The 27,327-nt window shown below is 41.1% G+C and overlaps 1 protein-coding gene across 1 annotated transcript in view; it reads right to left on the reverse strand.

Annotated features, from left to right (window-relative positions):
* Positions 1-27,327, reverse strand: part of UBE3C (ubiquitin protein ligase E3C) — a 183,000-nt gene that overhangs the window by 49,843 nt on the left and 105,830 nt on the right. The window contains 3 exon segments of the mRNA XM_038389495.2: positions 812-1,059; positions 8,182-8,314; positions 22,206-22,303. Coding sequence (XP_038245423.2) covers positions 812-1,059; positions 8,182-8,314; positions 22,206-22,303 — 479 coding nt within the window.

Below are 27,327 nucleotides of genomic sequence, written 5' to 3' on the forward strand. Positions count from 1 at the left end.
TAATTGAGATATGTGATGATGAGAGCCTGAATGAGAGTTTTAGCCTGGATTGATAGGGAAGGTTTGTATCTTAGAGATTTTATGCAGTAAGTGTCTGCAAGATTTAGTCTGGATGTGAGGACCTAGAGAGAGATCCAAGTCAAATATGATGCCCAGGTTGGAATCCAATAATGAGTAGGAAAAGAAATTGAGAACGAGAACTTAACTCAGTATTACATTATGCACCTTTTCTGTATGGTATCATTAGGTCACATTGGTTAGAAATGATCAGAGCAACAGTTCTGAAATTTAGGAATATGCCTCGTGTAAACAAAAACCTGCTAATTCCTGCAAATATTCATTTCCCATAACTGGCATGATGAAACAATATTTGCAGCCAAACTCTTGAGAATACTGTCGTTTCTAAAACCCTGATGCACAATGACTTGTGCATGTGACTACTTCAATTGGCTTCAATGAGACTAACCTCGTGGTTAAAGTTAAATATGTAATTCAAAGCTTTGCTGGATTGGGACTTAATGCCTCTAATTCTCTTCTCACTTCAACTGTGTAACTATCATTAACATTAATGAGAATTATGCAGGTGCATCAATAATCTAGCTATATAGCCAGTGAGTAAAGTGGCAATATTTACATTACCCTTAAATAAAAATATTCCCTTCCCTCCAAACTGACAAAGAAAAACATTAAACTTCCCCAACTTACTCCTCCTTTCTTAAATTTACTTTTTTAAAAAAGCTTCCACTGTAAATTATCTTTTTACTCCTATTGTTATGTATTGTACAACAATTTTTTTAAAAAAAGTTTTCACCTTTCCAAGCATCCTTCCTAGGAAGTAATAGTGTCTGGCATAAGAATCTCCAACAAGCATCTGTGCAGCAGGGTTGGGGTAAAGAAGTCCTTCATTAGTGGTCTTAAAAAATCCCTGGTTAGGATTAAATCCTGATTTAAGCAGTTCATTCAGAAATTCTCTAAAAATTCCACCACCATCAATACCAGCTTCATCCAGGCCATGTGCGTTAAGTAAATGAACACGAATTCGCTTTTTCAGATCAGGTTCTGGGGGGAAAAAGTTGAGAAGAAAAGTCAAATACAAGAACCTATACAAAGTTTGCTTCAGGGAAAAAACCACACACACTACATTTAGATGTCAGTACAGATATACAAGTGTATTGTGCTGTTGCAGAAATCTATTATTGGCTTGAGTTTGAGATGGCTGCATTACTCAAAAGCGGGGAAGTAACTTATGAATAATACAGCTCATCCCAAATGAATGCTATGAAGACTTCATAACAAACCACCTGGCCACATATGCTGTTTATAAAACTTATTTTACAGAAAAACTATTGTACACAAGTTTTATAGAGTAACAGTGGTACCATTTTGGGTGTGTCTTCACCTGTCAACCGAGTCTCTTTTTGCATAGTAAATTCAACTATATGGGCCTCAAAGGCAGGGAGAAATTATAGCAACCTCCATGAATTTTTGTAAATAGCTACTCTTTACATAATAATGTTGGAAGTTTAAGACCCAATATCTTCCAGTTTAGCAGGTTTAGAAACAAATGCTGTGTATCCCACTAGAAAATAGGACTGTCCAGCTCCTCCACTAGATAAAACATTTTTAGTCCAGATGCATGGTTCATGAAATACTGGATCTTAAATCTGTCACTAGTCCAGGGCTGAATATTATCTATCCTGCACCTTAGATCTTAGTCATTTTTTTTTTTTTAATTAAAATGGAAGGCTGCTGTTTGAAAGCTGCTCAGAGATTTGGAGTATCAGCAGTCATCTCAGTGAGATGATTTATGAGACCAAGTCCAGTTGACAAAGTGAAAAAAATATCACATACCGTACACACACCCACCCACCCCTACCTGACAGGTATGGTGTGTAAGTGATACTCACTGATCATGACCCTTCAAACCTCCTTATCTGTACTCTTCACATTAAGTTCCTGATCCTGCTATTTGTTGCAGGTGGATAGACTGCTGTGCCCATATACAGCCCCAGTGAAGTCTTCACAAGACAAAATTGGGGCCTAAACCACCTCTCTTATTAGGAACACCTGAAAGCCGGTTGTAAAGAGCTAGATTTTTTTTCTTTCCTTTTTTAAAAGTCTGCCTGAAAGTTTTCTTTCTTCCAAAATTATTCCTACCCAAAGTAGAGGATGTGCATTATTCAGTCCAGGACCAACACAGGTATAAGGTTTGACATTTCATAACATATAATGGTTGGAAACAGGAGATTTATTCCATTGCACTGGGTAGAGTTCTAATAGGATACATAACACTTGCTCCTAGACCTGTCTAGATTATAGACCTTAAAAGTACAGGATTAACTAGGTAATTGTCAGAAAGATTTCTTACATTTCATTAGCTCTAATGAACTGTGGGTCTGTGGAAAGTTGGGCTCAGGGTATTTAGGGAGCCAGGCTTTACAAGGGAGGGTATGAAATATAGTACCCATTTATTTTTTCCTCTCTAAAACATTTCAGAAATCATATTTCTATAAAACGTGTAGCATATATATGAAGCACAATCAAGTGGGAAGAAGGATATAAACTTTTTTATCAGCACTTGTTTGAGCCAACTCATGTCATTCTGTTGTTGATCAATGTGACCAATACCAAACAAATGCTGATAAAGCTTTATTCCATTGCAATACGTACTGTATATAGCACATCATATATGTAGGTAATATTCATGGGATAAACTGCAGTATCTTGTAATAAACGCCAGCTTTACATGCATTCTGCCCAATAGTCTATCTCATTGGAACTACTGCTAACATTCCAGTTCTCTGAGCAACTTCACTCCAGCTACTTTAAAAAAGAAAATCCACTAGTCAGAAAAATGTTTTCTGCTTTCTCCCACTACAGAAGGCCCTCTTCCACAAAGTCATATTGGCCTGACGTAGAATGGGCAGTGTTCAGCTTGGTACCAATGACAGCTGTAAGGTCCAATACCTTATGACTATTCAGAGATAGAAAAGGGTGGAGGAGAAAAAATAATCCCAGTTAAACTTTCAGAAACTCAAACAATTCTAAAATAATTTTTCCACAACATATGTGATGACATCTACAGTATACATGTAGGTGTAGTATGGGGTAAGGATTTTATCAACACTTGTTTGATGTGGCCTGCATAATTCATAACTTTGCCACTCATGATCTTGAGGTAGTCCTACTAATAAATATAAAGGGGTCTTTGTCTCCAAAATCTCAATTCCATTCCACTCCTATTTTTTTTAAATGATCTGGACTGAGTAAGGTACCACTGAAGCATTACTTTATAATGATTCTCTTTTACTTGAGTGCATATGGAAAAACTGGCTGCCTTCTTCCAAAATCAATGCCCATTGCTCTTTTGTGATCTCTTTTTTTAATTGATTATTCCTAAAGCTCATCTATGTGCACTCAATCTTCCAGGTCCATTGTAATCAATTCAGTCTATGACCCTGAAACTATCCTTGTTACAGTTTCTAGGAATTTCTTCTTTTCTATACTACTACACTATATCTGAACCACACCGAGACTAACTAGAACTATTCCATGCAACTAGACTGACTCACAAATAAACAATGAAATATATATAAAAATGTTTATCACCCACTATAGCTGTTGTTGATTAAACCAGATTCCACACATACAGGGTTTGGACTGAAATTGAACAATATTTAAATGTATATATAGAGAGAGCACATTAAAAACATTTTCCTCCTCCTCTTGAGAAAGGGGAAGGGAATGTGAGGTGGGGTATGGAAAATAGTCTATAATAAGCACGTAAAAAATTATTCTGTGTTTGGAATGTACCCATATCTGGCATGGAGGGGTCACCTCTAGGGGGTCAAAGGATAGTTCAAACTCCATGATCATTCTGTGTCTTCAATATTACCAACAAGTGTGTCAATTGATAATACATGTGACAACAGTTTGGGGATAGTGACCCTTGTCCATCTGGAAATGGATGACCTATTTCATAAAGGTCAAACAGCCATCATCAGTAACAGCATTTGGTCACTTCTGATGTAGTAATCTGAGCTTGTAAATTAGAGGTGAAAAACTTCATACCATTATTAGAACCCCTTTAGTGTAAATGGCTTTTAGTCTCGTTTGACACATACACAATGATCTTTAAAATGAAAACAGGTTATACGTGTATTGAAGGGAAAGCAACAATAATATGTAGACTTACTTAGCCCTTCTATCCACAGAATTCGAACACTTTTTTAAAAAGTACTTAAAGTAATAGAGTGGAGCAAAGAATGGGAAAAAAAAGTCTGCAAATATTGGTTCAGATTCAAAAATAAAGTTTGGTTTGACTCTGTTCTTGAACCTTCTTGTTTGCATTCTGTGACCATATGAGAACTGAAGCTTTAACAGACTGAATTCTTGCAAAAAGCTACTTGAAGCTTGAATAAACAAATACTTGCTGAAAGCAAATTTTAAATTGTTTGTAAAAATTCACAATTCATGCTACGTTGATTAGTTACATAAGCTACCTAGTCAGAAAAAGCATTGTGACTTATGTAATAATCAACCCAGCATGAATTGTGAATATTCATAAAAAACTGTTTGAACAATTTGCAGACCAAGATTTATTGGCTGAAAAAAATTACAATTTTGAATAATGAAAAAACATTTGAAAATTTCATATTTTGTTTGCTTTCTTTTCCTGTTTGTAAAGTACAATAATTTTTTAACCAACTATTCTCAGAACTCTAGTATCATCGCCATTTTTGCAAAGGCACACTGAAGTTACATGACTTGCAGAAGGTCACATGCCTCTTGAGTATATGACAGCCATGGACAGAATTCAGGACTCAACTACCAGTCCTGTGACTTATCCATTTTTAACCACCATCACCACCACCACACCAAAGGTTAATAAATGCACACAAAAAATATACAAGATAATTCGCCTTCTGTTCCTACAGCAAATACAATCAACAATTGGAGCACACATCAGATAATGCAGGAAGGCTTGTCGTAAGTTGTCATATTGTATACCTCTTCTTAAAAATAGAGAGGATACACTACAGACCCAACCTTCAATACCACATTTTCCCTGAAGCAACTATAAATATCTAGTTACAGGAAACAGTAACATTAGGACTATATTAAGGCAACCAACTGAAAACAGTAATTTAATAAAATACAGTATATTTCCCTTTCCTGTTAAGCATGAAAAAGATCTATCAAACAAGTCAGCGTTTAAGGAGATTAATTTAGTAGCTTTGAAGTTATAAAAGTCTAAATCTAGCAAGGCAGATCTCCCCCCCCCATTACTTCAAATTTAGTAGAGTTTAAAACATTATGGGGCTGTGAAGCACTTTAGCTTTGTCTCTCTCTCACTTGTAGGTGCCAGAGATCTCAGAGCTCGGGATACCTTGACAGTCAGGGCTAACAGGTCAAAAGGATAGTTTTATGTCATGGGATAGAATGCTGGAGATCTAAGTTTATTAATGGCTCGAACACATACCCTTTCTATCCCAATTTCTCCATCTGTAAAATGATGATGACACCACCTCACTATTTCACAGGGGGAATCATGTAGTTTAATTCATTAATAGTTGAGGTGCTTCCAGACCTTCAGATGGAAGATGACGTATCAGAGCCAAGTAAAAAATTTTGTATTATAAAAATGCTTCGGCATTAAAAACCCTTCGTAATAAAGATTCTCTCAGTTAAAGAGAAGTCAAAGAAAACAGTTTCACTAGTTCTAAGGCGAAAAAGTTTTTACATTAAGTTAAAAAAAATTTGTTTGATTTTTTAGACCAATGTGGGTAGGTTATAATAGCTAGCATTCAGTATCAGAATCAATGCACTGCATCTCAAACTTGGAAAAGTCAAACTCCGGACTTTTCAACTAGAAACAAACAAACTACTGAAGTGATTTTCCTCAAACTTTGATTGTTTTATACAGCCTACAGATACCATATAAACCACATTTGAAGACTCTATGCAATGCGTCTGAATTTGATATATATTTATATAAGAAATTCCAGTACACATACTATTATTATTAATACAGTGTCAAACCTCTGGCTCAGGAGGCACTCACAGCCCTCAAGGGCAACTGAGTTAAGAAGAAAACATGTATTTGATTGTGAATGGAAAATGTGTTCCGAGCAGTGTGCCTTTAACTTTTAAATTTAAATATTTGAATTAATCCCATCACTATGAGAAAGAGATATAGGGTAACACCTCCACAACTGCCTCCCCTGCCTCTTCAGTAACATTCCTCTTGTGAACGGGGAACATTCTGAGCAGTTGTGCCATCCCTGCTGCAATTACTCAGCAATTCCCCTGCTGGCCACCTGCTGCACTACAGGAGAAGGAAGAGAGTAGCTCAGAGTGCTCACTGCCTACTTACCTTCCAGGCTGTGGGAGCCCAAGCAAGAACAGTATAAGATGTTAACTGGCTCTGTCTGAGCCTAGAGAAGAGTCTAGCAAAGAACAGCTCCTGTCCCACATAGCCACCCAGGGTAACACAAGAGAGGTGTAAAGCAGAAGCTGAAAACCAACAACCAGTTATGGCTCCCTAACTTTTTATTCTTGGGGACTACTCCAACTTCCACCAGCAGGCAATAGTCCCTTAGGGTCCTTACAACAGCTGAGGACTGCCAGAGCACATGATATCCCAGCCACTCCCCTCTATGCCTCTTGCATCAGTGGATGTGGGAAAAGAGATACAGCAACAAGCTATGCCAGTTCTATACCAATTGAGGATTCCTCCAAGCCAAAGAAAATCCCCAGCATGGAACTCATGAGGTAGTGGGGTGAAGCTGAAGCTGGTTCTTTTGCAGTGCTTTGGAAAGATATTAATAGAATCATATAAATGTATGCCTACAAGGGACCTTGAGAGGTGATCTAGTTCAGCCCCCCTGCATTGATGCTGGAACTAGTATATCTGGACCATCCCTGACAGATGTTTGTCCAACCTGTTCTTAAAAACATCCAATGACAGATTCCACAACTTCCCTTGGAAGCCTATTCCAGAGCTTAACTATCCTTATAGTTAGAAAGTTTTTCCTAATATCTATCTTAAACCTCTTTTGCTGTAGATTAAGCCCATTCCTTCTTCAGTGACATGGACAACAATTGATCACTGAACCCCCTTTACTCCCCCTTTTAAAGACAGGTACTATGTTTGCTCTTCTCCAGTCCTCTGGGACCTCATCTATCCTCCAGGTAATCACAAATGGTTCCAAGATTACTTCAGCTAATTCCTTAAGTATCGTGGCACAAATGTCATCAAATCCTACTGACCTGAATACGTATAACTTATCTAAATATTCTTTAACCGGTTCTTTCCCTATTCTGATTTGAGTTCCTTCCGCCTTTTTGTTAATATTAATTGTGCTTATCATCTGGTCACAATTAACCTTTTTTAATGAACAGTGAAGCAAAACATGCATTAATCACCTCAGCTCTCCTTCCCCATGAGTAGTGGACCTATACTTTACTTCATTTTTCTCTTGGTCCTAATGTATTTATAGAATCTCTTCTTATTGACTTATGTCCCTTGCTCAGGGTTACTCATTTTGTGCCTTAAACTTTCTTCTTATATGCCAAAACTCCGTATGTTTGGTGACGGCTTTCCACAAATTAGGCCTCGTCTACTGTGGATTTTTAGCCACTGGTGCAACTACACAGGTGCACACCCCTATTGTACACATCATTTACACCAACACAGCAGGAACCAGTTCACCTTAGCCCCACTCCCTTATAAGTCACACTATATCCAAGTAAGCTGTGTCTATGCTAGAGGTTTGAATTGGTTCAGCTAAAACTCAGTGCAGACAAAGCCTAACAAACAGCAAGGGAGAAAGCACAAAACAGATCATCAGAGAAACAGTCTTGTAAGGATGGAGATGGCACACAATGAATATTTAGTTTGAATGGGCTGAAGGCAAGAGATTTATTTGTCAAGGTGGTCAGAGAGGAGGAGGTAGCAATAATCCAGATGACAAACTTGAATGAGGATTTCATGTTTGTATGTGGACAGAGAGAACCTGGATTTTGGGGATGTTTGGTACTTCAGGGATAAGACACTTCTTGTTTTAAAAAACCCAAACCTTCTAGTCGGGTAAAAGCAAATATATAATTATACGGTGAGATTTATACAATCAATCAATGTTATTTTTAGCATATTCTAGAACTTAAATGCAAACATACCATTTTCAGGGGAAAGTTTGTCATAAGCATCTTCATAAATATAATTTCTTCGGATAGTGACATTAATTCCATCCAGAAATGGACCATCTCCTTGAACTTCCTGTTTATCTGCATAGATCAGTCTTTGAAAGATCTGGTAAAAAGAGTAGAAAAATAAATCAAATAATCATACTGAAATCTGCATTTTCAGTAAAGAGGGGTTACCACCTTATTAGTAACTATTGTTCTGCAACAGTTGCTTCTGTGCATTTGCAGGTATGAGATTTGGTGCCTCTAGTGGCCATTTATGGAACTGCATAACAAAGCTGTACCTGTTATGGGTGGGGGAAGAGCACTCTTGAGCTAAGACAACATAATAAGTTCCATCTGCCTAATCGAGTGCACCCCGCACACCCTGACCATCTCAGTTGCTTCTGCCTAGCTGTCAAAATTCTGACATACAAAGAACTCCAAGGCAGAAGGGAAAGTGGTGAGTAATCTGAATGTACAGAGACAACTCTCAAAAAACAAGAGTTACTAGTAAGTAACCCTTCCTTGTTCAAGGGCCTCCTCACTTATTGGAGATTAGCAAGCAGCGTCCCCAACAGAGGATGGAAGGCAAGGAGTTAGAGGAAAAAATGAACTGTAGCACCACTTTACCAAACCGAGCATCAGAGCATGATGCCAAGTCCAATTAATAACACTTAGTGAAAGTGTGCCCAGAACTCAGTGTTGCTGCTTGGCAAATCTCTAAAATAGGAACCTGTCTCAAACAAGCTAGAGAGTCCGCCATAGCCCTAATGGAGGGTGTTCTTAAGACAAGTGGTACCGGTTTTCTGGCTTAAGTATAACAATACTCAATACACCTCTTAATCCCAAGGGAAAATTGTTTACTAAATGGTTCTGCCTTACACCTTTCCCCATGGCAACCATCAATGTTACATTATTTTAAGGGCTTAGTCCTGTCCAGATAATAGCACAGGGACCTTTTCATATCTAAGCAATACAAGATGAACTACCCTGAGTAAGCATCTCCTACCCTGGAGAAGGAAACAGGAAGAGAGACATACTGCAACAGATGAAAGTCGATGCCACTTTCAGCATAAACCTGAGTGAGATCTAAAAACGACTTTGCCTTTATGTACTACTGTAAATATTACAAAGGCCATCAAGCCACTGAGCTTCTTAACCCTCCTAGCAGAGGTAATATCTATTTAAAATGCTGTTTTGATAGACAGGTATCTATGGAAGCTTGAGACAGGGGCTCACCGGGTAGAACTACCAACAGTTAAAACCCGGGTCAAATTCTTGGCCAGGAAGGTCCTTTTGTGCTGGGAAAGACATTTACCATCTCTTAAGAAATCTGGAGACGGTAGGATGAAAGAATAAAGACCTGTCTAACAAAACAGTAAGAGGCAGAAATAGCAGCTTAATGAACCTTCAGAAAACTATTGCTAAACCTTGTGATTTGAAATACAGGAGATACTCAAACTACTGGTTTCAGAGTAGCAGCCATATTAGTCTGTATCTGCAAAAAGAAAAGGAGTACTTGTGGCACCTTAGAGACTAACAAATTAATTTGAGCATAAGCTTTCGTGACCTACAGCTCACTTCATCGGATGCACTCAGTGGAAAATACAGCGGGGAGATTTATATACACAGAGAACATGAAACAATGGGTGTTATCATACATACTGTAACGAGAGTGATCAGGTAAGGGGAGCTATTACCAGCAGGAGAGCGGGGGGGGGGGAGAGGAAACCTTTTGTAGTGATAATCAAGGTGGGTCATTTCCAGCAGTTGACAAGAACATCTGAGGAACAGTGGGGGTCGGGGGGGGGGGGATAAATATGGGGAAATAGTTTTACTTTGTGTAATGACACATCCATTCCCAGTTTCTATTCCAGCCTAAGTTAATTGTATCCAGTTTGCAAATTAATTCCAATTCAGCAGTCTCTCGTTGGAGTCTGTTTTTGAAGTTTTTTTGTTGAAGAATTGCCACTTTTAGGTCTGTAATCAAGTGACCAAAGAGACTGAAGTGTTCTCTGACTGGTTTTTGAATGTTATAATTCCGGTCGTCTGATTTGTGTCCATTTATTTTCTTTTACATAGAGACTGTCCGGTTTGGCCAATGTACATGGCAGAGGGGCATTGCTGGCACATGATGGCATCTATCACATTGGTATCAGACAGCTGCAGCGGCACAGGAGCTAGCAAACAGAGTTCTAAACAGGGGAGTTTGAGTGGGAGTTCTGTTGGAGGAGAAGGTAGTTGTACTTGGTTTTGTATTTTTAGTATTTGTATTTGTGTGTGTGTAGGGGTTTTGTGCTGGGAGAGCAGCTGAGCCTGATTAGGGGATGGGGCTTTGTGCTGAGAGAGCAGCTGAGCCCTGCCTAGGGGGTGGGGCTTCTGACTAGGGGCCCTATAAAGGTAGCCAGCCAGTCGGGCAGCGGCACAGACAGCTGCAGCGGCACAGGAGCTAGCAAACAGAGCTCTAAACAGGGGAGTTTGAGTGGGAGTTCTGTTGGAGGAGAAGGTAGTTGTACTTGGTTTTGTATTGTGTGTGTGTGTGTGTGTGTGTGTGTGTGTGTGTGTGTGTGTGTGTGTGTGTGTGTATATATATATATATATATAGAGAGAGAGAGAGAGAGAGAGAGAGAGAGAGAGAGAGAGAGAGAGAGAGAGAGAGAGAGAGAGAGAGAGAGAGGCTTCTAGGGGCTTTGTGCTGGGAGAGAAGCTGAGCCCTGATTAGGGAGTGGGGCTTCTGACTAGAGGTCCTATAAAGGAAGACAGCCAGTGGCACAGGAGCTAGCAAACAGAGCTGTAAACAGGGAAGTTTGAGTGGGAGTTTGAAAGGGGAGTTTGGATTCTGGTGCTTGTTTGGGGTTTGCTTTTGCTGGGGGGGTTGGTCTTTTTGGTGTGGCTTGTGTTTCCCAGATTAACAGGATTTAGGTGGGAAGGAGATGACAGATACAGAGGCAGCTGTGGGAGTGACTCCTGCAGTGAAAGACACATTGTGGATGACTGGATGTGGAAGCTGTGGTATGTACATGATCCTGGAGGGGGGAACCGGTAAGAGTTTTTTCTGCATGAAATGCCGTCTGATAGAGCTGATGGAGGAAAAGATCCGAGGTTTGGAGATGCAGGTGGAAAGTCTGGTTGAGTTTAGGAAGGGGTTTGAGCAGATGATGGAGCAAAGATATGAGGTATCTGAAGGGAAAAGCTCAGACTCACAGATGGAACCAGGGCTGGGGAATTTTGAGGAGAGACTGGATGAGGAAAGTGGTCAGTGGAAACATGTGACTCAAAGAACCAGGCAGAGAAAAAGACGGGCTAGTGAAGGAGAAATAGAGCTTAGGAACAGGTTTGCAGAGTTGGAAAATGAAGAAGGAGCTCAGCAGGTACTTGTTGAAGGTGGAAGGGTAAGGAAGAAGAGAAGAGAGGCTAGCCCTATAGAAAAAGGGGAAGAGTCAATGGAGACTACACCAAATATGAGCCCCAGGAGGATACAGGATGGGTTGAAGAAGATTGTAAGGGAAAATAGGAATGGAAAGAACTTGCAGCCAGAGAGAAGAGGGGAGACACTGGAGAAAAGCACTGTCACCAGGAAAAGGCAGGTCTATGTGATCAGGGACTCTTTATTGAGAAGAATAGACAGGCCTGTAACTAGAGCTGATCCTGAGAATAGAAGGGTGTGCTGTCTTCCGGGTGCTAAGATACGGGATGTAGACCTGAGGTTGAAAAGGATCCTAAAGGGAGCGAGAAAGAATCCCCTAATTATCCTTCATGTGGGAACAAATGATACGGCTAGATTCTCGCTGGAAAGTATTAAGGGAGACTATGCTAGGCTGGGGAAGACGCTTAAGGAAATTGAGGCTCAGGTGATCTTTAGCGGGATCCTTCCTGTTCCTAGAGAAGGGCAACAAAGGTCTGACAAGATGATGACTGTCAACAGATGGCTTAGGCAGTGGTGCTATAAGGAGGGCTTTGGGATGTATGACCACTGGGAGGCATTCACGGACAGAGGTCAGTTCTCTCGGGATGGACTTCATCTCAGTAGGGAAGGAAATAGACTTCTAGGATCGAGGCTGGCACAACTGATAAAGAGAGCTTTAAACTAGGAATTGGGGGGAGATGGATGGGAGATGTCCAGAAAATCTCCACGCCAGATTTTAGCATTGAGAGGGAAGAAGATGAAGTAAGAATGGATACAGCCGTGGGTAGGAGAATGTATATAAGGAGTGAGGGCGGTGTGGATACTAGTCTAATAGGTTATACTGGATGTAGAATGACTGTGCCTAATAGGGTACAAAATGTGAGCGAGGCCAAACAGCAAAAATTAAGATGTTTGTACACCAATGCGAGGAGTCTAGGTAACAAAATGGAGGAACTAGAGCTACTGGTGCAGGAAGTGAAACCAGATATCATAGGGATAACAGAAACATGGTGGAATAGTAGTCATGACTGGACTACAGGTATTGAAGGGTATGTGCTCTTTAGGAAAGACAGAAACAAAGGTAAAGGGGGTGGAATAGCATTGTATATCAATGATGAGGTAGAATGTAAAGAAATAAGAAGCGATGCAATGGATAAGACAGAGTCTGTCTGGGCAAAAATTACATTGGGGAAGAAAACTAGTAAAGCCTCTCCTACAATAGTGCTTGGGGTGTGCTATAGACCTCCGGGATCTAATTTGGATATGGATAGAGCCCTTTTTAATGTCTTTAATAAAGTAAATACTAATGGAAACTGCGTGATCATGGGAGACTTTAACTTCCCAGATATAGACTGGAGGACCAGTGCTAGTAATAATAATAGGGCTCAGATTTTCCTAGATGCGATAGCTGATGGATTCCTTCATCAAGTAGTTGCTGAACCGACTAGAGGGGATGCCATTTTAGATTTAATTTTGGTGAGTAGCGAGGATATCATAGAAGAAATGGTTGTAGGGGACAATCTTGGCTCAAGTGATCATGAGCTAATTCAGTTCAAACTAAATGGAAGGATTAACAAAAATAAATCTGCAACTAGGGTTTTTGATTTCAAAAGGGCTGACTTTCAAAAATTAAGGAAATTAGTTAGGGAAGTGGATTGGACTGAAGAACTTATGGATCTAAAGGTAGAGGAGGCCTGGGATTACTTTAAATCAAAACTGCAGAAGCTATCGGAAGCCTGTATCCCAAGAAAGGGGAAAAAATTCATAGGAAGGAGTTGTAGACCAAGCTGGATGAGCAAGCATCTTAGAGAGGTGATTAAGAAGAAGCAGAAAGCATACAGGGAGTGGAAGATGGGAGGAATCAGCAAGGAAAGCTACCTAATTGAGGTCAGAACATGTAGGGATCAAGTGAGACAGGCTAAAAGTCGAGTAGAGTTAGACCTTGCAAAGGGAATTAAAACCAATAGTAAAAGGTTCTATAGCCATATAAATAAGAAGAAAACTAAGAAGGAAGAAGTGGGGCCGCTTAACACTGAGGATGGAGTGGAGGTTAAAGATAATCTAGGCATGGCCCAATATCTAAACAAATACTTTGCCTCAGTCTTTAATAAGGCTAAAGAGGATCTTGCGGATAATGGTAGCATGACAAATGGGAAGGAGGATATAGAGGTAGATATTACCATATCAGAGGTAGAAGCGAAACTGAAACAGCTTAATGGGACTAAATCGGGGGGCCCAGATAATCTTCATCCAAGAATATTAAAGGAATTGGCACCTGAAATTGCAAGCCCATTAGCAAGAATTTTTAATGAATCTGTAAACTCAGGAATAGTACCGAATGATTGGAGAATTGCTAATATAGTTCCTATTTTTAAGAAAGGAAAAAAAAGTGATCCGGGTAACTACAGGCCAGTTAGTTTGACATCGGTAGTATGCAAGGTCCTGGAAAAAATTCTGAAGGAGAAATTAGTTAGGGACATTGAAGTCAATGGTAAATGGGACAAAATACAACATGGTTTTACAAAAGGTAGATCGTGCCAAACCAACCTAATCTCCTTTTTTGAAAAAGTAACAGATTTTTTAGATAAAGGAAATGCAGTGGATCTAATTTACCTAGATTTCAGTAAGGCATTTGATACCGTGCCACATGGGGAATTATTAGTTAAATTGGAGAAGATGGGGATCAATATGAACATCAAAAGGTGGATAAGGAATTGGTTAAAGGGGAGACTGCAACGGGTCCTACTGAAAGGCAAACTGTCAGGTTGGAGGGAGGTTACCAGTGGAGTTCCTCAGGGATCGGTTTTGGGACCAATCTTATTTAATCTTTTTATTACTGACCTTGGCACAAAAAGTGGGAGTGTGCTAATAAAGTCTGCAGATGATACAAAGCTGGGAGGTATTGCCAATTCGGAGAAGGATCGGGATATTATACAGGAGGATCTGGATGACCTTGTAAACTGGAGTAATAGTAATAGGATGAAATTTAATAGTGAGAAGTGTAAGGTTATGCATTTAGGGATTAATAACAAGAATTTTAGCTATAAGTTGGGGACGCATCAATTAGAAGTAACGGAAGAGGAGAAGGACCTTGGAGTATTGGTTGATCATAGGATGACTATGAGCTGCCAATGTGATATGGCTGTGAAAAAAGCTAATGCGGTTTTGGGATGCATCAGGAGAGGCATTTCCAGTAGGGATAAGGAGGTTTTAGTACCGTTATACAAGGCACTGGTGAGACCTCACCTAGAATACTGTGTGCAGTTCTGGTCTCCCATGTTTAAAAAGGATGAATTCAAACTGGAGCAGGTACAGAGAAGGGCTACTAGGATGATCCGAGGAATGGAAAACTTGTCTTATGAAAGGAGACTTAAGGAGCTTGGCTTGTTTAGCCTAACTAAAAGAAGGTTGAGGGGAGATATGATTGCTCTCTATAAATATATCAGAGGGATAAATACAGGAGAGGGAGAGGAATTATTTCAGCTCAGCACCAATGTGGACACAAGAACAAATGGGTATAAACTGGCCACCAGGAAGTTTAGACTTGAAATCAGACGAAGGTTTTTAACCATCAGAGGAGTGAAGTTTTGGAATAGCCTTCCAAGGGAAGCAGTGGGGGCAAAAGATCTATCTGGTTTTAAGATTCTACTCGATAAGTTTATGGAGGAGATGGTATGATGGGATAATGGGATTTTGGTAAGTAATTGATCTTTAAATATTCAGGGTAAATAGGCCAAATCCCCTGAGATGGGATATTAGATGGATGGGATCTGAGTTACTATAGAAAATTCTTTCCTGGGTATCTGGCTGGTGAATCTTGCCCATATGCTCAGGGTTTAGCTGATTGCCATATTTGGGGTCAGGAAGGAATTTTCCTCCAGGGCAGATTGGAGAGGCCCTGGAGGTTTTTCGCCTTCCTCTGTAGCATGGGGCATGGTTGACTTGAGGGAGGCTTCTCTGCTCCTTGAAGTCTTTGAACCATGATTTAAGGACTTCAATAGCTCAGACATGGGTGAGGTTTTTCATAGGAGTGGGTGGGTGAGATTCTGTGGCCTGCGCTGTGCAGGAGGTCGGACTAGATGATCAGAATGGTCCCTTCTGACCTTAGTATCTATGAATCTAGATGCGCAGGTGAACGAGCCTCTGATAGTGTGGCTGATGTGATTAGGCCCTATGATGGTGTCCCCTGAATAGATATGTGGACACAGTTGGCAACGGGCTTTGTTGCAAGGAAAGGTTCCTGGGTTAGTGGTTCTGTTGTGTGGTGTGTGCTTGCTGGTGAGTATTTGCTTCAGATTGGGAGGCTGTCTGTAAGCAAGGACTGGCCTGTCTCCCAAGATCTGTGAGAGTGATGGGCCGTCCTTCAGGATAGGTTGTAGATCCTTGATGATGCACTGGAAAGGTTTTAGTTGGGGCTGAAGGTGATGGTTAGTGGCGTTCTGTTATTTTCTTTGTTGGGCCTGTCCTGTAGTAGGTAACTTCTGGGTACTCTTCTGGCTCTGTCAATCTGTTTCTTCACTTCAGCAGGTGGGTAGTGTAGTGGTAAGAATGCTTGATAGAGATCTTGTAGATGTTTGTCTCTGTCTGAGGGGTTGGAGCAAATGTGGTTGTATCGTAGAGCTTGGCTGTAGACAATGGATCATGTGGTGTGGTCTGGATGAAAGCTGGAGGCATGTAGGTAGGCATAGCAATCAGTAGGTTTCAGGTATAGGGTGATGTTTATGTGACCATCGCTTATTAGCATCGTAGTGTCTAGGAAGTGGATCTCTTGTGTGGACTGGTCCAGGCTGAGGTTGATGGTGGGATGGAAATTGTTGAAATCATCATGGAATTCCTCAAAGGCTTCTTTTCCATGGGTGCAGATGATGAAGATATCATCAATGTAGCGCATGTTGAGTAGGGAGTGGATATGTCATTACACAAAGTAAAACTATTTCCCCATGTTTATTTCCCCCTCCACCTACTGTTCCTCACACGTTCTTGTCAACTGCTGGAAATGGCCCACTTTCATTATCACTACAAAGCTTTTCCCCCACCCCTACTCTCCTGCTGATAATAGCTTACCTTACCTGATTACTCTCATTATAGTGTGTATGGTAACACCCATTGTTTCATGTTCTCTGTGTATATAAATCTCCCCTGTATTTTCCACTGAATGCATCCAATGAAGTGAGCTGTAGCTCATGAAAGCTTATGCTCAAATAAATTTGTTAGTCTCTAAGGTGCCACAAGTACTCCTTTTCAAACTGCTGGGGCTCCTTCGCATGATGGGGTTAACCCATTACTCTTCATCCAACACAAACCATTTTAGTTCTTTCATGACTAACAGTACTGCTTGAACACTCCTAACTTCCATGGATTGTATGTGTTTGCTGACTATCCTTCACACATATAGATGAAGCATATTTGGTTCTTCTGGTGAAGAATCTTCCTTTATTGTTTAGAGAGGAGGTGTGGGTGCAGAGGAAGATGAATGATGATTCTCTGAGTAGCTGGAGAAGATCTGTATATCAATGTTGCCTAAGCCACATTAGTGCTATCAGTAGGATACTGGTTCTGTCCTCTCTGATCTTCCTTATGATTCTGGGTATCAAGGGAATGGGATGGAAGACAGAGAGATGATTGCTTCAATACAGAAGGAATGAATCCAATGAAGATTTCTTGCCACTAAGTCCTGGTGCAGGACAGATGATATTTGGCATTCTGACTAGACATGAATACTTTGATTAGAGGTTGACCCCACCTGAGTAAGAATGAAGACACTCCTGACCAGTTTAGGGACCATTTGTGTTTGTTATAAGAGTTCATGCTGAGTGTGTCTGCATGTATATACTCCTTTTCTCCTGCTAGTGAGTGAATGTGCTAGTGTGCTGCTAGAGGGTGATGAATATCTCAGAGGCACAGCTTCCTTGCCTCCATAGATGAAGTTAAGAATGTGCTCCCCATTTGTTGATGCACTACAGGGCCATAGTATTGTCTATGAGCACTTGTACTATGCGATGTATGGACAGACACAAGGCCTTTAGAACTCATCTTACAAACCTGGTCTTCAATACACTGATGTAGAAACTGGATTCCCAGGTGTTCCAGTAGCCATGTGCACAATAACCCAGAGTGCAGGCATCTGTGGTGACTAACAGTAGGGGATGGAGGAGGGAATTTTCTCTGATCTACCATCACTGAAGCCGTTGAAGCACCTGCAGGGGCAAGATCAGCTTCCTTTTCAGACTGCGTACATTGGATCATCCAAGTTTAGTATTAATACTGGTATGAAGCAAGGCCTTTGGCTTTGGCATTTTCTTCTCTATTCTTCTTAAGTACCCCTTTGGAAACGATCCATCTGGCGTACTCGTTGAATCAAGGATGAAAGGCAGCTTGTTTAACATCAGACAATTCCGGAGCAGAAGGCATGTCATCCAGCTTACTATTCAGCATCTCCTTTTCACAGGTGATACTGCATTCATCTCTAATTCACCTGATGAACTGCTGGTCATGGTGAACAAGTTTTCTGATGCACGCACCAAGTTTGGCACAGTAATCGGTATTAAAAAAACCAGTTGTCATGTCACAAGGTACCAACATTCCACCTAAAATCTTTGTCAATAATGAAGCTCTGGACAATGTGGATCACTTCTGCTATTTTGACTCAATTCTTTCCAGCTCACTGAACCTTGATAGGGAACTTGATATGAGAATCGGCAAAGCTTCTGTTTCCTTTGGAAAATTTAACCTCATGTGTTTGGAACAACAAGTTGCTAACCCTGAATACAAATGTGTCTGTTTATCAGGCTTGTGTCCTTAGTACCCTCATTTATGTCTGGGAAAGCTCGGTTACCTACTCTAAGCAGGAGTGGAGACTGAACAGTTTCTGCTTCCGCTGTCTCAGAAAAATCCTTAGAGTTTCTTGGGACCAATGGATCACTGATAACAAGACCCTTGAGAGAACTGAACTACAGTCTATGCTGGACGTTGACAGACTTTGCTGGTTAGGACATGTGGAGTGCATGCCTCAATATCGTCTGCCAAAAACTGTGCTTTATGGCCAACCTAAGAACTGCCTACAATGCAGAGGAAGGCCAAACCTCTGAAACAGTGACAAGGTCAAGCAAGGTCTCTAGAAATTCAGCATTCCCACTGACAATTGGGAAAATCCTGACAATAATTTTTCAATGTGGAGAAGCCGTGTTACGACTGGTGCAGTGATTTCAAAGAACCATCAGAGCGCCCAGGCTGAGGCCCTCAGGTGAGGAAGGAAGCAGAGTATGCTTCAACTTCCATCCGATGAGTAGACCTGTAGCCAGATGGGAAGCTTTGCCGCTTGCGCATTGGGCTCTTTTCCCATACCACTGCTAAGCACCACTGACAGACCGACTTTGTCGCATCTTCTTTCATCTGTCAAGATGTTGGATGGCCATGCATTAGATGTGTGATAAGTCACTATCTAGTGTTGATGGTGAAGACAGAGAAGGCCAAATGTCCTTTGCTGGACTGAGTAAACCCAGGAGACTAGGAAAAGCAAATTACTTTTTTCTGTGCTTCCATGATGAAAAGAGGATCAGACTGTCTGAAATTCCAGTCTGTAACTGAAGGGTATTAGCCATTCTGCCCATCAACTCCTGAAATAATTTCTGATCATCAGGAAGGGAGATGGATGAAGCTCCCATTTCATCTTCAAGTAATGCATGTTTCCTTTTCTTCAAATAAAGTAATCTTTCCTCTATGGGAAATTGCTCCATTTCCTCTGGGCGTCTCCTCCCCGTTGTCAATCTTCTTGAGGAGGCAATAGCGCCGGTCATATCTGGGCCAAATGAAACATGGGTGTCCTTGAAGGTAGCGGTGCCTGAGGTGAGTCAGCAGTCAGGAAAACTCTCAAGCCTTGACTGAGCTGCTTCAGTGCCAGGAGGGGCATTGGTGTCTACATTCTCATTAGTGTTGAAGTTAGGGCCATGCTAGTTTTGGCGGCATTGAGCAAAACTTTCACGGGCTCCTGAATGTGGGGCCAAAATTAATAATTGAAGAGGTCCCTTCAGAAGATCTTTTCATGCATATGGAGTTTTTGGAGAGGGAAGGCAGCTTGGCTTTCTGGAGCAAACTGGAGGAGTAGCATATTCAATTCCAAGGGAATCCCATGCTCCTGAAGGATGTTTTGGGTCAATGCTGGCAATGAATATTGAAGTGCAGAGTCAAAATGCAGAGGTGTAGCCAAAAGCTTTGATAAACAAACCTCAGCCATGAGAGAGGAAAGTCAGTGGTGTTAGAGACATGCATGCCAGTGAGGTGTCCAAGTCACTCAGCACTGAAGCATCAAGCTGAGGAGGAGTATGTATTCAAGACAGTGTCAAGACTGGTAAAGCATCTCCAAAAATTAGGTATATGTAAGCATGACTCTCTCTTGTGATGTCAAACTTTGCCAACTCTAAGGGCACTGAGGGAGTCTTTAGTGTCATCGCAGACTGAGGTGTTGGAGCAGTCTGTTTTGACAAGAGCCTGCAGTCCTGGATAGTGCTGGGCCAGAGGGTCAGTTCCAGTAAGTGTTTACCTCAGGGAAGTCAACGTCAGCCCCAACAAAGAGGGCTGCACAGAGGTCTCTTTACAGTAGGTCTCAGCAAACAGGCACACCTTGAAACTCCTGAGGGAGCACTAGGATGGTCTGGCTAATGGCTCAAAGAAACCTAGTGAGCCTGCAGTCTTAGCTGTCTGTCCTTCCTCAACCAAGGAGTAAAGGCATGGCAAATTGGGTATTGGCAGACTCGGTGAGCCTTTCCCAGGAACACTAAGCACCAAACATGTGCATCTGTCTCTGGAAAGATTGCCGAGCAGGATGCACAACTTTTGAATCGGTCTGGACCCAACATAACCTCGGGATAAACCAAGGAAAGTAGACTCCATTACTCTAATTATACTATGCGTAACTCTAACTAATTAATTATAGAAGAGAGATTAGGCTAATTAGCTCACAGACACAAGAAGTAGTTCCATTTAGCTTTCAGCAGTGTTAGAGAAGAAACTGGGGTGCTCAAGGGGATGGGGTGATACTCCCTTATATGGACAGAGCTGATCATCTAAATGAGAGAGCATTCTGGCACCCTTAGGAGACATGGCTTTGTTACACAGTTACGCAGCACAACGCTAAAGGAGCTAATCCCATAAGTGGAAATGCACAGAGGCCCCTGAAGAACAACAAACAAACTGGGACTGAATTACTCAAGTCCTAGCTGTACAGATTGTATTATGTTATGATGAAATACTGAAAGCCACTGAACAATAATCTCAAGGGATATAATCAGACTACGATGTTGAATGGTTTGGAAAAAATAGCTATCAGAATTTGCATTATCACATCACCATACAATATGAATGTTTTAAATTCCTTTTTTTTCTTTACTGTTTCCAATCTCTGATACAAGCCTAAAAATACACATTTTTCTACCAAATTTGTCACTGTCCTTTCAGTAAACATTGATTTATTTCCCCCATGAAACTATTTTTCATTTCCTTGATGGTGCTGGTGGACAATGACTCCAACACAATTCTGGGAATAGCCGGTTAATTAACTTATGCTGTAGAGCCAACAGAAGCAGCTCAGAAATTGTTTCTAGGGGTAACATCACAATGGTAGCATTAAAACAAAATCTTGTGGGATTTGAAAAAACTTGGCCCTCAAAATTACATACTTAAGATCCAGAATACATTCAAAATCAAATTATAAACAATATATGGACTTGAAAGTCACATTTTTCCTATACAGTAATTAAGTGTTCCTTTAAGTTCAACTATCATTGAATGCAGAAACTTAACTTCTGGGCATTATTTCCACAAAATGACTCATTTATATTGTACTGGCTTAATGAATACACTGAATCTGAGAATCTAGGATCTTGCAATAAGATCCAGGTAGATGTACTGTGCATCTACTTAGAGCTCCACTAACTGCAATGGGGTTTCATAGATATTAAGGTCAGAAGAGACCATTATGATCATCTAGTCCGACCTCCTGCACAACGCAGGCCACAGAATCTCACCCACCCACTCCTGCGAAAAACCTCTTACCTATGTTTGAGCTATTGAAGTCCTCAAATCGTGCTTTAAAGACTTTAAAGAGCAGAGAATCCTCCAGCAAATGACCCATGCCCCATACTACAGAGGAAGGCGAAAAACCTCCAGGGCCTCTTCCAATCTGCCCTGGCGGAAAATTTCTTCCTGACCCCAAATATGGCGATCAGCTAAACTCTGAGCATAGGGTTCAGTGTTGGTGTAGAGGTCCACCCACGTAGATCCAATTGCAGAATCTAGGCCTATGCTTGCTTATTATACAGCGTTACCATTTCTCAAGTGATGTTAGCATAGTCTACCCTTCTAAGTAAGGAAAAAGTATTCTAAAACATTGTAAAAAGGGAAAATAAATTGCAAGAAGACATCATAGTAAATCTTGCCCAGCATCTTCTGCATTGTAGTGGCCATTCAAATACTGGGGACAAACACAGGAGCAGGATGGCCTGATTCTCCACTGGATAGGATGATCTGAAGCCTGATACACCACATAGTTGAACCCACTGTATTATGTTTACTGTAAAATCCTCAAAATACACGAATTAAAAAAATTAAATACCTTTACTCTTTCCTCAAAAGGAACTACAAAAGGTAGCTCGGTCAGAATTGCAAGTTGTCGTTCTTCAGACACAGAAAGAGGTGCTGGCTCCAAACCCACTTAAAAATATGAACAAAGAGTTTATCAATTTTAGTAAAAAACTGCTTTTCTAATAGTGTTTATCTTGTAAAAATCAATTCATAATTTGCATTCAATCAAAAAACTACATACATGAAGACAACTGGTTTAGTGCAAGCGAAGTAGCCAGATGTAATACTGGCTTCTTATGAGCCTTACCTTCCTAAAATATTACAGTTTCTTCCGGTAAAGTGAAAATTGAGCAATTAAAACTTACTGCACACAAGATATATATAGAAATGATATGCTACTGTGTTTTTTAATCTCCTTTAGAAAAATCATGTTATTTTCTGCTTTCTTAAATGTTGTTTAATACAATAGAAAAATAAAATTTTAAATATTAAAAACTTATCAGCTAATTAAGGGAAGGCTGTAATTATTATTTGCATTAAGGCAGCGCCCAAAGGCCCTATCACACTGATCACAGGGCTCTATTTCCCACAATAATTTGGTATACTTAGCTTTCAACCATGGACTCTGTTTTTGTCCTACACACCAATTTTGGCATGACAATCTAGTGCCTCAGCCAAAACCCAATGAAGTCAACTCATTTATTTCAATAAACTTGGAAAGTGCAAAAAAAGACATTTGTCCTGTGATCAAATTAAATTTTAGTCCCTATGGAAAGGTGAAGGGAACATCAGAAAGCTACATTAGCTGCTTGAGTGAGCAGCAAGGAGAAAATAGCCAAAGAGCATAAGGAGTTAAAGGAAAAGGCTCCCACTCCAAGATAGTCTCAAACCATGGTGCAACTCTTTTGGAACTTTCTAGATGTATCCTATAAGGAGGTATTTAAGAAACAGTTACTATTTGGGTTTTGGATATTGAAAGTATATCATCTTAATCTAATTTAACAGCAAGAAAATTAAGTTAGCTGGGCACATGCCTCATATTATAGCAAACAAATTCAAGTGCAGCATGAGACAGGAAGCCAGCACAAGATGCTACGGGCTTTATTTACCTCCTTGATGGTGTAGAGGGAGGTTCATCAAGCTACAGACTGAATACCAGATAATAAAGCCCCAGACATTTTCACTTTCTTACTTATCAGAGCCAGAAAAAAGCTGCTTCACAGGCAAGGCCAGCCTGTCTGCAGACGAGGTAGGGGCGGGGGGGAAAGCTGAAGTAAATAGTACATGTAACTAATAGGGCCAAGGAGATTACACTGGCAGTTGCAATCCTTCCTTTGGCATCTGCTTATGGGGTGGTGATGCCTGGTTGCCCTTCTGCAGCTGGGCAACACATCAATGATCATTATCAAAGGGTGCTGTACTTTAAATTCCCCAAATCATTTCTAAGAGTTATTTTAGGTACTGATTTAGTGTGACATGACCCCACATATTAGTATACTTGATGAATATTCACTTTCGGCAAATCTCAGCATTGCAAGCCCCTGGAATTTTTGATAAAATGCTTCCTTGAGGTTACTTAGTTTCTTAGTAAACATTTTTAATTAAAGTCAATGTATGCTGCCTCTTAAGCTAAGGGTTAAAAGCATTTTAAACAGAAAGTGCATGTACAGCAAAGGTAAACCACTACCCAACTTCGACAGTTCAATTATTCTGGTCAATTAGTCAATTTTATCTGCATTTCTCCATCAAGGTTTCCATCTTTAAAAAGAAATATTGGATGGAGTCATCAATACACAGTGCATTTATAACTCAAGAGTCTGCCATTTAAGTAAATGAAAAAGCACAAATAAACACTACCATATGTGATTCAGCAGTACTTTCACACTAATTGACTTAATCCCATATGGAGTCAAGTGGGATTAAACAGATAATACGTATATTGTTATATGCTTGTTTTCACACAATCAAGTTGATCATACCTTTCTTCTTGTCAGTGAATTTTGTGGTCATGAAGGGTGCCAGACTAACAACCCAGGAGGCTGAAGCACTTTATTTAGCTAAAAAAGGATGACAGCACAGGCAACTGCAGCATGGGTTTCCGCACACAAATGTGCCTTATCCTGGACCTGGACAGGTCACTTGCAAAGGGGAGGGGGTATTCCACATCACCCTCATATTCAGTCTGTCCCATACAGGCAGCTGTAAATTCTCTCGGCAATGTGGAGGTGGATGGAGGGTCACAAGCAAAGTTACTAACGGCATCACAAACATTGTATAAAGCTAGCAACAACAACTCATGGTACAATATTGTCTTGGTCATTTCTATCAGAGCTTAGCCTAAGTTTTGCATTTTGTATTTTCTGATAGTTATTTAGTGGAGTTAAGATGCGAAAGCATATTAATTGTGTCTTGAAACTCTGTTTTGCTGAAAGCAATATTGACGCTTCTGGTCACAAGTGCTTTGGAAAAAAAAACCTGACTCAGACCAAGCTGGAGCTTCTGGAACAGGATGTGCCAGTTTACAGACCTGAACTTCCTGTACTGAGAGTTGACTCCCAGGAGATGGTGCTTGCTTTGGCACAAAAAGCGCTCCAACTGTGCTGAAAGCACCACTACCTTCTGGCGGAGAATGAGAGCAATGCTTCTAACACAATACTGTGGGCTTTAACGTCAGACTTACTCCTTCCGTCTACACATACGTTACACTGACCCAGGGTCCCAAGACCCTCTAGGGCTGCAGGGCCTGAGCTCGGGTCAAGCCTTGACCCAGGGTTTCAGCATTATTGCTTTGCAGCATAGATTGAGCCCCTCAGGACTTGGATCCTGGGAGTCCTCCAAAAAGCATCCTATAATCCCATGGGCCAACTTCTTTTTTCCTCTCTATTCCAAGCATCTTGAATCTACTCTACTGAAAACAGAACCACCCTCCTTGGTGTACTGCTGCAGCTCAGTGAGTCAGCACTTAACACTTCCATTTTCTTCTGATAACCAAACATACCATCAGAGAGTCCTCTGCGTTTGTAATGGAGACTGACCATAAGAAGCCTTTTGCAAAGTGGGCATGGGAACACAGCCGGATTTTGGTAAATCTCTGATGCAAAGCCAGCAAAGCTGTGGAGTTTAGAAAGACTAGCAGGAATGGCCACACATACTAGCACATAACAAAAAAACTGGCAGCTGCCTACTGTAGGGAGCAGATTAAGGAGCTCTAGAACAAGTACCTGAAAACCAGAGACCAAAACCGCACCTCAGGCAACTTGCTAAAACTATGCCAATTTAATGAGGAGTTTGACCAAGTACTGGACACTGCACCAAGCACAGAGCCAACGGTGATGCATGAAGACCGGGATGGTACCCTGCTGGCCCCTAAATCCAACATGGAGACTGATGGGAGCCAGCAGCAGGCACCAATTGGGGACCATGAAGTCACTCTGTTGCTGAAACTGGTCCAGAGCAGGCTTTGGAACATGAGCAGCAGCAGCACATTCTGGGTCCACGCTTGGAGGAGCGGTTTGATGCACCCCTTGAGGAACAGTCTGCTGCTGGGCCTGCAACAGACAAGAATAGACAGAAGGCACCCCTGAGCCCGATAAGTTTCTGACTCCATTTTAATGTTTATTAATGCAGTAATGAGAGGGATTTCTGTTCCAGGAACCAATAAGTTATGAGAAGCCTCAGTTAGCAGCATGTGTCAGCTAATGGCAGATTGTATACCAGCACCTTGGGGGTCCCCCTTCCCTTCCAGACGCAGTTCAAAATAGCGACCAGGAAATGCAAAAAGTAAACACCTTTAAAGTGAACTTTTTCTGGAAAGACAGATTTTTGGTAAGGCCGTTCCTGTTTCTTAAAAATAACTTATCATTGCCATGTGTACAAGTATGTCACTCTGTAAACATTCAGCAGTCTAACAAGCTGCCTTGAAACAATTAACTGTATGGGGTGGGGTGTGTGGAAATGTGTTCCATTCCCAAATCTAGTCCATTTCAGTTAGAGGTAGTCCATGTAGTCCACAGGGACAAAATCATTTGTCCCAAATAAAATTGGTTTGAAATTTTGTCCAGAAATGTGCTGGGGTGGCAGAATGGCAGAGAGGAGGAAGGCTGTGGAGTTCTGCCTGTTTGCATGCAGTCATAGCAGGCTAAGCTATGTGGAAGCTAACACAGCATCCTGTTCATTCCCTCATGAATTCTGAGCCAATCCTGGGTACTGATGGCTGCAAACTTCTCCTGTAGCAGGAACTCCAGATAGGTAGTCACATTTTGGGGAATGGTGCATTTTCCAAGGCCACCTTGGTAGCTGACCAGCCCACTCCACTCACAGATATGCTGTTCAGTCACTATATTTGAATACTTCTGTTACATAAACTGCAAGTTTCGCACTAGCAGCTTGGAGTAACATCTCCCTTTACCAGTTGGGCACCACAATAACAGTTATGTCCTCCAAAATGTGAAAGGCCTGAAATGATAGAAAAAGCTTTTGTAGCACAGCCACTGATGGCAGCATTCCCTCCCCAATCCAAGTAGTTTTTCAATTTTCTAAAATCAAAAAAGCATCTTTGCATTTTTAACTTATCGTGCCTGAAATTCTTTTGCTGGCATTAACCAAGCTGTGTCCAGGGAGCTTCTGTGGTCTGAAGCATCCCTCTCACAATATATTGAAGTTCAGTTTGTAAAAATATCATTTTATGTCCTTGAAATTCCACAAGGCTTTTTCCTGTGCTCCTGCAAGTGAGCTATTTGAGACAATAACCCTCTGTTTCTTGTCCTGTTCCAGGCCCCTTGACCTCTACTGGTTGCAGTACCTCCACATTCATGGACTGTTCAAAAAACCAAAAACCACTGGTTACGAACCTTCTGTAACTGTTCTTCTTCAAGATGTGTTGCACATGTCCATGCCAACAAAGGTGTGTGTGTGCCCCAAGCACAGTCACTGGAAATTATTCCCTCAATGGTATCCGTCAGTTCGGCTCTGGAACCTCTGGTGTTGGGCACTCATAGTGCCAGTATAAAGGGATCGGTTGACCCCAGCCACCCTCTGTTCCTTCTTTCCGGCCAACTCCAATAGGTGGGGTAGGAGGGCAGTTCTTGGAATGGACATGTGCAACATCTCTAACAACAACAGTTAAATGTTAGTAACCATTTTTTCTTCTTTGA

This window comes from Dermochelys coriacea, chromosome 2, assembly GCF_009764565.3.
Source record: "Dermochelys coriacea isolate rDerCor1 chromosome 2, rDerCor1.pri.v4, whole genome shotgun sequence".
Lineage (NCBI taxonomy): Eukaryota > Metazoa > Chordata > Testudines > Dermochelyidae > Dermochelys > Dermochelys coriacea.